The sequence below is a fragment of the Xenopus laevis genome, chromosome 1S (assembly GCF_017654675.1).
Source record: "Xenopus laevis strain J_2021 chromosome 1S, Xenopus_laevis_v10.1, whole genome shotgun sequence".
Classification (NCBI taxonomy): domain Eukaryota; kingdom Metazoa; phylum Chordata; class Amphibia; order Anura; family Pipidae; genus Xenopus; species Xenopus laevis.
The window spans coordinates 98,595,933-98,610,262 of record NC_054372.1 but is presented as its reverse complement, the minus strand read 5'-3'; the positions used below and the strand labels follow the sequence as shown (position 1 = coordinate 98,610,262).

At 38.5% G+C, this 14,330-nt stretch overlaps 1 protein-coding gene across 3 annotated transcripts in view; it reads left to right on the top strand.

Annotated features, from left to right (window-relative positions):
• Positions 1–3,828: 3,828 nt before the first annotated feature.
• ptbp3.S (polypyrimidine tract binding protein 3 S homeolog) overlaps positions 3,829–14,330 on the top strand; it is a 95,944-nt gene continuing 85,442 nt past the window's right edge. The window contains exon 1 of one of the 3 annotated variants that reach the window (XM_041579981.1): positions 3,829–3,976. In XM_041579981.1, coding sequence (XP_041435915.1) covers positions 3,969–3,976 — 8 coding nt within the window. In that variant the 5' untranslated portion in view covers positions 3,829–3,968. The remainder of the gene's footprint in view (positions 3,977–14,330) is intronic. The other 2 variants (XM_018239964.2, XM_018239967.2) reach the window with 2 other exon arrangements.

Here is a 14,330-nt window from a genome sequence, read left to right as displayed (position 1 = left end):
CTTCTTTAATAAAAACAAAAATTGTTACAACCTTTGCTATATCAATGTTACAAACCCAAATATTTTATCTGTTACCAGTTGAAAGGGTGGTTCACCTTTAAGTTAACTTTCAGCATGTTATAGAATGGCCAATTCTAAGCAACTTTTTAATTAGTCTTCATTATTTATTTTTCATAGTTTTTGAATCATTTGTTTTCTTCTTCTGATTCTTTCCATCTTTCAAATGTGGGTCACTGACCCCATCTAAAAACAAATGCTCTGTAAGGCTACAAATGTATTATTATTGCTGCTTTTTGTCTCAACTTTCTCTTCAGGCCCTCTCCTATTCATATTCCAGTCTCTTGTGCATCAGTGCATGGTTGCTAGGCTAATTTGAACCATAGCAACTCATGGTTGCTATGCCACAGTAAATGTATGTACTTATTATTGCGGAGTGCTCACCTCACAGATACACACTTTTGTAGTGTCAGGTGAAGAAGACCCACTCCTGTGGCCGGGTCATAATAATATGCAAAAAGGAAACCAGCAGCACACTGTGTTGAATTGCAAAAGTGCACAAAAAGATATTTATTAAGCCCACACCATACAAAAAGGCAAAGTTTCGGCCTACCAGGCCCTTTATAAAGCTTGATAAAGGGCCTGGTAGGCCGGAAACGTTGCCTTTCCATATTGTAATACCTGGCTTCTGACTACAGATATTTTTTCTCCATGTATCATGTGTTAAGATGCTCCTTTTTTGTATATAAACAGCTTTCAAGAGTCACTTTGTAGCTTCTCTACATAGTGAGTGCATTTAAATCAATATACAGTAGATGATTTACTTGTGCCATTATCTTGATGTGCTACAGATAGTTTTGCAGGCTTGAAATCCTACAGCAAATCTGATGATTGTCATGAAAGATCTCCTGCAGAAGCAGTCAACGGGATGAGACAAGAGTGCATGTTATCCCTCTCATTCACCTGCTTTTATATATACAGTTTCAAAATGTAGGATTCACAAAGGACTTTTAATAGATCATGTATCTTGAGATTTGTCCAGCCTTGACATACTATACCTAGTACAATGTAACGTACACAGAGCCATATGTTAGCTATTGGGAGCAATATTTTCCTTAACTGAGCTCACTTTTACTATGTACAGGCCTAACCTGGTGGTCACCACAGTGTCATTATATTGTGGTTCAGTGGCATACCCTCCAAGATTTTCAATCTAACTGATACTGAGAAAAAAAAATGAATATATAGTGAATAAAGTACCCCCTCTTGTAAAATATATGGATATTATAAGTTACCGAGGAGTTTCATGACCATATAAAAACACGAGGCCGAAGTGAGATTAATCACCTGAAGGAGTGATTTGTCGCTGGGCGACTAATCTCCCAAATTAGCAGCGTCTGTCTCTGCCCTTAGGTTTAGGCTAGTTCTATGCATAAGCATGCTAAAGGAAAACTATAACCCCCGAAAAATGTACAGTAGGTTTCTATAGAAATATATTGCATAAAACAGCTCATATGTAACCCTGCATCATGTAAATAAACCATTTTGATAATAATATACTTTTTTAGTGGTATGTGCCAATGGATAATCATAAATAGAAAATTGCCACTGCCCCCTGGGATCCTATGATTCACGGTGCACACAAACAAATCATACGTTAGGTCACATAAGCAAATTCTGTATTTTACTTCCACATTTCTTCCTGTTACAGTTTGGGGCTGATTCACTAAGGGTCGATTATCGAGGGTTAATTAACCCTCGATATTCGCCTGGGAATTGAAATCCTTCGACTTCGAAATATCGAAGTCGAAGGATTTAGCGCAAATAGTGCGATCGTACGATCGAAGGATTATTCCTTCGATCGAACGATTAAATCCTTCGAAACGAATGATTCGAAGGATTTAAATCCAACGATCGAAGGAATATCCTTCGATCAAAAAAAGTTAGCCAAGCCTATGGGGACCTTTCCCATAGGCTAACATTGAGTTCGGTAGCTTTTAGATGGCGAACTAGGGGGTCGAAGTTTTTTTTAAAGAGACAGTACTTCGACTATCGAATGGTCGAATAGTCGAGCGATTTTTAGTTCGAATCCTTCGATTCAAGGTCGTAGTCGAAGGTCGTAGTAGCCCATTCGATGGTCGAAGTAGCCCAAAAAATACTTCGAAATTCGAAGTTTTTTTACTTAGTGAATCGGCCCCTTATAGTTGTAGTATTTCTGGTCAGGTGATCTCTGAGTCAGCACAGAGACCATCACGAAATGGTAGTTCAAGGCAAGCTTAAATATATATATACCAGTTTAGTTAAGTTTCTTTAATATGCCACTTAATTTTATAGAAACTATCTGTTGCTTAAGTATTAATTTTGAGGGTATAGTTTTCCTTTAAACAACGCATTGTTAGTAGTTCCTAGCTGTGTGGCAAGCAAATGGGCAATTCACAAAGAGTGTTGTTTGTTAAGGCACTTGCCCATGCTTCTGCTTGTGCCAAAAATGCTGAATAATATGGCTAGTAGCACCAGGAATGGCGAAATATTAATGCTTATTTGAGGTGGAATTAAATGGGCTGTTCAACTTTTGTGTTATCTTTTAGTACAATGTAGAGAATGATATTTTGAGGCAACTTGCAATTGGTTTTCATGTTTTATTATTTGTCGTTTTTGAATTATTTTGCTTTTTATTTGGTAGTTTTACCGTTCGCAGTTTCAGCAGTCTGATTCCTAGGGTAATTTATGCTGTGATTTGAGAAACTGTAATTTGAAAGCTGGAAAAAGTCAAAGAAAAAGGCAAATAATTAAAAAATCGTAAATAATAGAAAATTAAAGCCAACTGTGAAGTTTCTTCGAATCTGCCATTCTTCACCTTTAAGGTAACTTTTAGTATGTTATAGAATAGCCCATTCTAAGCAACTTTCCAATTAGTCTTCATTATTTATTTTTTTATAGTTTTTGAATTATTTGCCTTTTTCTTCTGACTCTTTGCAGCTTTCAAATGGGCGTCGCTGACCCCTTCTAAAAAGAAAATGCTCTATAAGGCTACAAATGTTTTGTTATTGCTACTTTTTATTACTCATCTTTCTGTTCAGGTCTCTCCGATTCATATTCCAGGGGAAAATATTTTTACTTCCTTGTTTTGTGACAAAAATCACGTGATTTCCCTCCCCACCCTAATTTGCATATGCAAATTAGGATTCGGGTCGGCCTGGCAAAAAGATTCGGCCGAATCCTGCTGAAATAGGCCGAATCCTGGCTGAATTCCGAACCGAATCCTGGATTCGCTACATCCCTATTTTATAAACATCTCTTGCTGGAAACACCATACATATTTGTATCTTTCCCGTCTCTACTTATTAATAAACAGGTTCCTGTGATTGTGTTATTACAATAGCCCTCACAATGGTATACTAAAGCCCCAAAAATGCCATAAAAGTATGTTTGTGAGGATGAGCCTCCTATATACTAGTTTCTCTAGCTTCTCTTGGGTTCCATGGGTTGGGCAATACTGAGGGTGGGTAGGGGGCATTAGTATCTCCTAGAAACTTTTATCCATATACCGTTCTAGCAGCAAAATATCCATCACGTGCGTTGTTTTTTTCTTAAACTTATTTCACTCAAACTCTTTAAGTTTTTTAATAAAGTTGTGCCTCAGCTTGCTCTAGTACTAGCCTAATTGAGACAACTGCGGCCATTCCTCCGACAGAAACGAACCTTGGCTTTCCATGGGGTACTGGTGACACTTGTGTGTCAGTCAGTAATGGCTCCTGTGTAGTTGGTGTTTTGTGGGAATCCCCGGCAGTGAAGCTGTTAAACGCTACTTCCCCCACCTCCTCCTCCTTCGGGCTCCGGTCGCACCTCTGTGCCTGCCTTTGCCTCCTCCTCTCATCTTCCTTCTTCCTCCGCCTCTGCTCTCTATTCTGCACTGGCTCTCTCCGGCTCTGTCTCCCTTTCTTCCTGATTTCTCTCTCGTCCTCTGGGCCATGGATGGGTAAGTGACTGGAAACCTTCTCTGTTGTATTTCATTACCAAACTCAGAGCACGTATATGTCATGTTTGCAGTCGGAGGTGGGCGCTTCTCTCCGTCTCTTTCTCTCTCTCCCAACAAAACAGCTCATTAAACATCCCTCTAGGGGTGGGTGGGTGGTTGTGTGCTTGTTAATGGTTCGACTCCTCACACTGTACAACTTTGTGCCCAGACAATTCGTAGTTTAAAACTTCTCAGTTGTAGTAATTGCGACAGCTGAAAGCTCAGGCATTATAGACATATTGTACATTTCCCCCTGCCCTTCCCTGATATGGCCGAGCCTGTCATTTTGTGAGGATCTTGTTGGCTTTGATTATTCAGTGAGAGAGGAAGGGAAGAAGCCTCAGCCCATCCCTGGTATCCAAACACACCTGGAAAGCTTCACCTCTCAAAGGCCTGGCCACATACTGACTTCTGGGGGATTTTAGCACTGCATGCAAGTTGCTATAGTTCAAAGTTATGTTATATATGAGGTTAGTCATTCACCGAAACCACTATTTTGGATTCGGCCGAATCATTTGCGAAAGATTCAGCTGAATACCGAAACCGAATCCTAATTTGCATAATATAATTTAAACATAAAATGCGTATGCAAATTAGGGGTGGGAAGAGGAAAACATTTTTTTTTATTTCCTTGTTTTGTGACAAAAAGTCATGTGATTTACCTCCCTGCCCCTAATTTGAGTATGCAAATTCGGATTTTTGTCGGGCAGATGGATACAGCCGAATCCTGGATTTGATGCATCCCTAATTTGAGAGAAACCTAAATACATGTACTCACAAAACAAAATATAATGTGTATCATCTGATTACTGTCAATAAAAATGTCAGGGAGAATGTGAAAGTTGTAGCTCAACAAGATCTTCGGGTTATAGGCTGAATATCAAGTCATTTCCGACCTGCCATGTCACTATTCCTTTACCCATAACGGCTGCGAGTGCATTGTCATGGGGCTTTGTTCCTTTTTTTCTTTTTTGTATTGTATACATGTCACTTTTTGAATAATTTCGTTCTGTAAAGATCCATTATCTGGAAACCCATTAACCAGAAAGTTCTAAATTGTTCAAATTATTGTTCTCCCATAAATTGTATTTTATGAAAATAATTTAAATGTCAAAAACGTATTTGCTTTTTCTCTGTAATAATATAACCGTACCTTTTATTTGATCCTAACTGAGGTATAATTCATCCATATCGGAGGCAAAACAAGTCTTTTGGATTTTTTTATGTTTAAATCAGGGGTGCCCAAACTTTTTGCAACGAGGGCCAAACATTCAGCCCGACATTCTTTGAACCATTAACATTAAATTACAGGAATCGTGTAGCCGTAGCAGTAATATTTGGGCACATTAGTGAAATGATCTGCCACTTAGTCTATACTGCTGCCTGTGTGCTGAAGGTGTTAGCAATAGAATCTTTGGAATGAGCCTGGCATGTTTGTGCATGCGCAGTTGGAGCAATTTTCTGTTTCGCGACTGCGCATGCGTGAAACTGAAGAAAATTGTACCGAAGCATCTGAAGATGGCCCATGAACTCAGCCGCGCCACTTCATTTTCCGAAGATGCCTCACAAGAAAACTTCGGGCGACTTCGGAAAACGAAGCGCCGCGAGTGCCATGCCGCAGGCATTTTCTCACTGTAGCAGGCGGAAGACAGGAGGAAGCAGTTTGGGGAGATTAGTCACCCCAAAGAAGAGGCAATTAGTCACAGGGCAACTAAATCTCCCCGAATCTCCAGGTGTGACATTACCCTTATGGTCACAATATATCGGTAGATCTATTTTCAGGGTCTCTTTACTTTTCTTTTTGAGTATGGCACAAGTGTCATTGATAAATTCATTTTCTCTCTGATGATAATCATTACTGCTTAGAAGCAGATAAACAAAGCAAATTACTCATGCTGTATATTTGCATCTGAATGCCTCTGAGTGAATGGCGACAAGGATGAATCTGTTGCATCAATTTTATAATTGCAACTGTTCTGTTCTTATTTGCATCCTACAGGACCACTGGTAATTACATCAAATACATCAGCCCTTTACTTATGCCTGTGCACATCTACGCATTAACAAAAGTGCTATTATAACTATTAACTACTACTATTAACACCAGTTTCTGTTTCATTGGAGCTTACAATCTAAGCACAAGTAGATTACATCACTTGTACAAGCTTGCTGCATCCCTAAAGATACAGTATGTATTTTAGTGAATAAAGTACCCCCTATTGTAAAATGTAAGGATATTATAAGTTACCGAGGAGTTCCATTAACATATAAAAGCACGAGGCCGAAGGCCGAATGTTTTTATACAGGTCATGGAACTCTGAGGTTACTTCTAATATCCTCATATTTTCCAACAAGGGGTACTTTATTTATTATAATACACAAGTTTTAGTGAGTCATGTGACAAAAATGACATCACTACTCACCGTTTATAACTGATGACATCACTAGTCACCATTTATAAGGATATAATACACAAAAGCCATGAATATCTTATAAACGGTGAGTTCTGATGTCATCAGTTATAAACGGTGAGTTATGATGTCATTTCTGTCGCATGACTCACTGATTACAATAAATAAAGTACCCCCAGTTGTAAAATATGAGGATATTAGAAGTTACCTCGGAGTTCCATGACCTGTATAAAAACACTCGTCCTTCTGCCTCGTGTTTTTATATGGTCATGAAACTCCTCTGTAACTTATAATATCCCTATAATTTACAAGATATTCATTGCTTTTGTGTATTATATAGTGAATAAAGTACCCCCTCTTGTAAAATATAAGTAAATTATAAGTTACCGAGGAGATTCATGACCATTTTGCAACTGGGGGTACTTTATTTATTATAATACACACACGTTTTAGTGAGTCATGTGACAGAAATGACATCAGAACTCACCGTTTATAACTGATGAAATCAGAACTCACCATTTATAAGGATATAATTTATCCTTATATTAACTGAAGTTCCAAGATATCTGATTAGTTGTCCCATAGGTAGATATTAGTACAGTATGAACAAAGACACGAATGAGCAAATTTACTTTATGTACTGGATTGCCGGGTCACTACATAAAGTTGTGGGGAGCATGAACAGTGGATTTATTGGTTGGCCAGTGAAATGATATGCATCATCAGTCATCTGGTTTTTCATTTTGGTTGATCAACTTTGGTGGGATTCCACCATGATTAATAATTACATATTTTATGTAATGACATAAGAACAGGAGAACATACAGTTTGGTCAGAAATCAATATAACTGTTAAAATCTGTGCATGTTGCCAGTTTGGTCTGAATGACAAAGCTATGGAGTCAGACGCAATTTTGGGTACCTGGAGTTGGCAAATATGTATTGAATCAGACTCCTAAATAAATATAAATTGTAATGAAAAAAAATGTACAAATACAGGCTTGGATGACCAATAGCGTAGTACATCATCTTTCAAGCCATTAGTTCTTTGGTTTGTTCCCAAAAGCAGATACCATCTTCATATAGCTTGAAAATTGCTGAGTTTAGCATACCTCCCAACTGTCCCGTTTTTTGCGAAACAGTCCCAATTTTGACAGCTCAACCCGCAGTTCAGGATTGTTACAGAACTGTCCTGACTTTCTCTTTGATCTCCTGCACTGATTAGCTTTTGGCAGAGAGCCCAGAATATGTGGCAGGTGCTCTTCAATACGTCTGTAACAATTTAAGATAAGCAAAGATACAATTGTAACAATTTAAGATAAGCAGATCTCTTGGGGATCTGTGACTTGCAGCTAGGGCGTTATTCATCATAGTTGCTGCTTTCTGCCATAACCACCATTTTCATAGTACAGGTATGGGACCTATTATCCAGAATGCTCAGGACCTGGGGCTTTCTGGATAATGGGTCTTTCCGTAATTTGGATCTCCATACATTAGGGGGGCACATTTACTAAGGGTCGAATATCGAGGGTTAATAAACCCTCAAATTCGACCCTCGAAGTAAACTCCTACAAATTCGAATATCGAATTTGAATGATTTACCGCAAATCCTACGATCGAACAGTGAAATCCTTCGAATCTAAGGATTTTAATCGATCGATCAAAAGATTTTCCTTTGATCAAGAACACCTTAGAAAACTGATGGGGAAGGTCCCCATAGGCTAACATTGTACCTTGGTAGGTTTAAACTGCCGAAGTATGTAGTCAAAGTTTTTTTTTAAAGAGACGTACTTCGACTATCGAATGGTCGAATAGTCGACCGATTTTTAGTTCGAATCGTTCGAGTCGAAGGTCGTAGTAGCCTATTCGATGGTTGAAGTACCCAAAAAAATACTTCGAAATTTGAAGTTTTTTTTACCTCGAATCCTTCACTCGAGCTTAGTAAATTTGCCCCTAAGTCTACTTATATAATCATGTAAATATTAAACCCAATAGGATGGTTTTGCTTCCAAAAAGGATTAATTACGTATATCTTAGTTTGTATCAAGTACAAGGTACTGTTTTATTATTACAGTGAAAAAGGGAATCATTTTTAAAAATTTGGATTATTTCATTATAATGGAGTCCGTAATTCGGAACTTTCTGGATAACGGGTTTCCGGATAACGGATCCCACACCTGTACCTCTAAATCAATGTGATTTGAGGAAATTCCTCTGGTTTTATTGCTATATTTTTTTTTATTTCTATATGTCCCTTGAAAAAATGGCATGTGTGAGACCTAGTGCCAACAGATGCTTGTTATTGGTGATATTAGTTTTTTTTTTCCCCCTCCAAAGGAAGGGAAATCTGCTGCTTTCCGTCTAGTTTTTACAGATGGACTGACATCTGTTAGTCAGGTGCACACACACAGTACAGATTTTTCTGCGAAAATGCAAAAGTATGAGTTTTGTGCCAATATTCAACACCTGTACACTGATATGGGAACATGCCTATCAGCAAATGTGTAAACATGGGATGGGAGTCAGCAGATTTTCTTTTAATTTTTTGGTGGATGAAACACACCTTGTGACACTAGCCGTAGAAATAGGATTGCCTTCCTGGCATTGTTACCAACATTTTAACATTTAGTGGTTAATATTCATGCAGTGATGCACTGGATCATGTTTCTAAGCATCCCTGATTAAAGTGATGTATTAGCAACTTGCAATGACCTGTTGAAAGAAGCAGGGCAGCATGACATCCAGATGGGCAAATCTCCTTTCTAATTTCCTGTCCGTGATTAAGTAATTTCTGACAGAAGCTGTGATTCAAGTGGTGACAGTTGTACTTCTGACTATGCCCAATACTTGCATGACAGCTACACTGGCTGGTCTCTTATTCAGAGCCTAGCGTTTATATAGTGAATAAAGTACCCCCTTCTGTAAAATATAGGGATATTATAAGTTACCGAGGAGTTTCATGACCATATAAAAACACGAGGCCAAAGGCCGAGTGTTTTTATACAGGTCATGGAACTCCGAGGTAACTTCTAATATCCTCATATTTTACAATTGGGGGTATTTTATTTATTATAATACACAAATTTCAATGAGTCATGTGACAGAAATGGCATCAGAACTCACCGTTTATAACTGATGACATCAGAACTCACCGTTTATAAGGATATAATTTACAGGATATTCATGGCTTTTGTGTATTATAATGTGTTATTCATTTTTGGAGCCTAGTACGTTGAGTTCCAGTGCAGTCAAAATTTATTTACATTTTTACTGTACATGTATGGGACCGGTTATCCAGAATGCTCGAGACCTGGGATTTTCTGGATAATGGATCATTCTTTTATTTGGCTCTTACCTTGTCAACTAGAAAATAATGTAAACATTAAATAAATCCAACAATCTGGTATTGCGTCCAATAAGGATTAATTATATCTTAGTTTGGATCAAGTACAGTCTACCGATTTATTATTACAGAGAAAAAGTAAATTATTTTTTAAAATTTGGATTATTTCCTTATAATGGAGTGTATGTGAGATGGTCTTTCTGTAATTCAAAGCATTCTGGATAACGGGTTTCCAGATGACAGATCGCATACATGTAGTAGCATCTTGTGGCTGCAAACCAGAGGTTCAAATGGTACATATTTCTCCTTCAAAACAGAGAATAGGACAATTTTGTCTGTGGTCGTCCCTTGTTTGTAGTGACAGGAATGCAATTCACCTGTCCCTTTGCAAGTGGGGGTGGATTGTGGCCAGATGACACCCGTGTTTGAATTTTCAGGCCAAAGTCTTGTTTAAAAATGCAGGGTGCCATAAGCCATAGGTGTAATTTTTTTTGCAAAGATTACATTCCCAATATAATACAACCTTATTTTAAAAATATAACATTTAGGTTGGTGGCACACCTGAATATTCGGGGGAGATTAGTCACCCAGCGACAAATCTCTTGTTCAGGTGACTAATCTCCCCGAAATGCCTTTCCAGCGGCAGGATTGCATACGGTTCGCTTCGGTTTTCCTAAATCACCGAAAGTTTCCTTGTGAGGCAACTATGGAAAACAAAGCGAACCAAATGCCATCTCGCCCGGCAATTCACATACTTGGGAAGGCATTTTGGGCAGGTTACTTGCCCAAAGAAGAGGAGATTTGTCGCTGGGCGACTAATCTCCCCCGAATCTTGTGTGCCACCACCCTTAGGGATAGCCATACATAGTAGCATTCCACTAAGGGGTTGTTCACATTCTAAAAACTTTGTTTCTGTTCAGTTGTTTTCAAAATTGTTTCTAAGAAATAAAGAATTTTTTAAATTACTTTCCATTATTTATTTTTTACTGTTTTTCCAAAATCTAAGTTTAAAGTTGAATGTTCCTGTCTCTGCTGTTTGTCTGACAGCTTAGTAATTCAGGTGCAGACTTACAACTGTTACAAGTTTGCAACATTAAAGCTCCCCATAGACACAAAGATTTCTCTTGCCGAATGACGGATTTTAGGGAAGTCCGACAAATCCATCGAAATTATCGTGTGGTTAGTGGGATTCGAACGATCGTACATCTTACGATTTTTCGGCCGACATCTGTCAGGAAATTGATCGGCCAGGTCAAAAAAATCTTTGTCGGTCCCAGTGCAATCTATCTATGTTTGCAGGGCCAAGCAGGCAGCTCCCCTTTGTTTTCCTGGCAAATTGGTCTTTTTAGTTGATGGACAATTCGTACGATCGTTCCGAGAAGATCATGGTCTCACGATCAGGATCTGATCTTTTAAAAATCTCAACATCTATGGCCAGCTTAAGTTGATACATTTCTCAGCAGCATCTCTGGAGTATTAGCAACTATTGTATCAATTATAAAAGCTGCCTTTAATAAAATCCAGAATGCTACTCAGCACGGACAAAGACAAGAAACGCATCAACTAAATGTATCCATTTAGAACAGTTTACAGCAGGAGTGCCCATACTTCACTTTTAGTGATGTTGTCCCATGATGATCTACATCCATAAAAGCACTGTTAGCTGTTCTGTTCCATGGAAAATATTACTTGAATACTGATTTATGGGAAAATGTATATTGCTATATTTAACAAAAAACTATTTCTAATGTAACATTAACATAATAAATATCTGAATGAAAAGCATGAAATAGGAGGGTAATTTAGACAAGCTGTTTGTTGACAGTCATGGAATCTACTGATCACCAGCTAAAGATCTACTGGTAGATCCCAATCTACCTTTTGGGCACCACTGCTTTACAAGGTCAGTGACCCCCTTCTCAGAGCTGCTTTAGAAGGTGAAAAATGACACTTTACACTTCTATATTAGAAAAACTGTGACACATAGAATATAGAAAGTAATTGGAAAAAGTCATTATTACTGGTGATTTATCTGAAAACAACTAGGTGTTTGAAGGTGAACAACCCCTTTCAATACTAAAAATTTCACAAGTTTTCCTTTTTCACCAATCTATTATAAGCTGACAGAAGCAGTGTACTCTAATGTAGTTGGAACAGGCCCACATCTTGTAGTTGGGAGAGAGTAAAGGAAAACAAAAAGTATTTATATAAGGTAATAATCCTGAAGAAGCCTCCATCCTGAACTGCTTCACTGCACCCCCAAAACTGCCCCAGAGTAATGCAGCGAGGGTGGTGGGCCCAATATTGTGGCACGTTCAGAGATCTTGCATCAGGAGTATTCACAGCTGAATCCAAACCAGAACTAGCTTCAACTGTGGACGCTCCAGGTCATTGATTGTTTAGAAGGTAGGTGATTGTGTAGGTGGCACAAGATGGTTCCCACCAACTGCAGTAGGATGTAGTATCTGTTTTAAAACAGGTAAGGCAAATTGGGAAGTATTGAAAGGGACAGTGGTTTGGTTCAGTATGGTGCAGGGAGGCTTCTCCAGAGTTACTAACATAAGGTCCCCATAGACGCAAAGATCTTTCGTTGGTGAACGATCAATTTCAGTGCAATCCGACCAATCCATCAAATTATCATGAAGTTAGTGGGAATCGAACGATCGTGCATCTTACGATTTTTCATCCGACATTTGTCAGAAACTTGTTCGGCCAGGTTAAACAAATTTTATCGGTCTCAATCTGTGCAATCTATCTATGTCTGCACGGCCAAGCAGGCAGCTACCCTCAGTTTTCCTGGCAATATCGCCTGAAATGGTCTTTTTACTTGATGGACACATCGTACATTTAAACGATTGTTTCGAGATAATCATGGTCTCACGATAACGAAAAGATCTTTTAAAAAATTTTAGATCTATGGCCAGCTTAGCATTAATACATTTCATTCTACTTAAAAGAAATGATACATGTAAGAAGGAACACTGGGGCTGTTACTTGCAGCCCCCCCCCCCCCACCTGAGGTACAGACCAATAAATAGAAATACTGAAAACTTGTATTTGTTTAAAATGTCTTTAGTTAGACAGTGTTACAACCTCTGTTCCCTCTAAAGGTGGCCATAGACGCAAAGATCTTATCGTACGAATCGAGGATTCGTACGATTTACTGACTGTGTGTGGAGAGTCCTGACATTTTTTGTCCGGCAGAGATTGGTTGTTTGGTCGATCGGACAGGTTTGATTTTGTCCCGACCAATCCCGCCAGAGCCCATTGTGCTCTCATCGTAATCTGATCGTTCGGCTATAGGGCCAAACGTTCAGATTACCCCCGATATAGCCATGCCCGTTAGTGGCATATCGGGGAAAGATCGGCTCGTTTGGTGATGTCGCCAAACGAGTGGATCTTTTAGTCTATGGCCACCTTAAACTGTGTGCTCCGGAGCGTGCACACAAATTTTGAGACCATAAATTCTGGTGCACACAGAATTTTGTGTGAAAACACATAGTTTGATGTGCCGATAATTTCTCTGCATGTTTTGCCGATCTGAAGATTTTCAGTGGGAGACTGTCACCAGCTTTGTCGGACATAACTTTCGTACGATTGCTGTCAGGGGCAGAACATAGGCTGATTTGTTCTTTTACTACTTTACTTTGCATCTATGGCCAGCTTTATTTTGCAAGCTCTACCAAGAAGAAAGAGGGATTGATTACACCATTTTGAAATGTCTTTTGTGACAACCCTGGAACATATAATAATATCCATTTGTTTGGAACTATAGACCTCACACACTTGTAAACCTGTATCACTATGGAGCCAAGAAGTTCATCACGAGAATATAGAAAAATATAGTATATAATACGTATAGAAATTGGTGTTGGTACGCCTTTACATGTAGTTAGAAGATGAATTCCAGAATGTAGTTTAAAACCTATCAATCTGCAAATATACTGTGTAGGACTGTTAATGACTATGTATGTTTTTATAAATAAGAGCTATTTTATATGTTCTTTCTTTATGTTTTGTTCAGTGCTGGTAAATGTGTGTACTACAGGTGGTGATCTTAGTGTTTACAGAGAAATCAGAGTAAACATGGTTAACGGATCTCTTCTTGGCTCCCCCACATTTGTGTGTTTTAGTGATTTTGCTTATAAAAGTTAAAGGGTTGCAGCTGCCCACTTGCAACAACAAATATGTCACAGGAAAGGTAAATTGTTCTTTTCTTTTCTTCTGCACACAAATGTTCTTAAGGGGAGTAGATATTGGCATACACCATGTTTGCCCAGTGAAGGAGCAAATGGAATGTGTGGTATGACTTCCAGACCTTTTCTTACAAGAAGTAATAAATCATACATTCTTTCCCCCAAGTGCCAAGCTAATGAGGTGACCCTGGTTGATAGTTTGGGGTCAAGCAAATAAAATAATTCTTTCATTCAGTAAAGATCTTGTCATTTGACCAGATAGAATGCAGTTAAAGGGGTAGTTAACCTTTAAAATGAACTTTTAATATGATTTAGATAGCAGTATTCTAAGACAATTTGCAATCTTTTTTTTGGTTTTTGATTTAT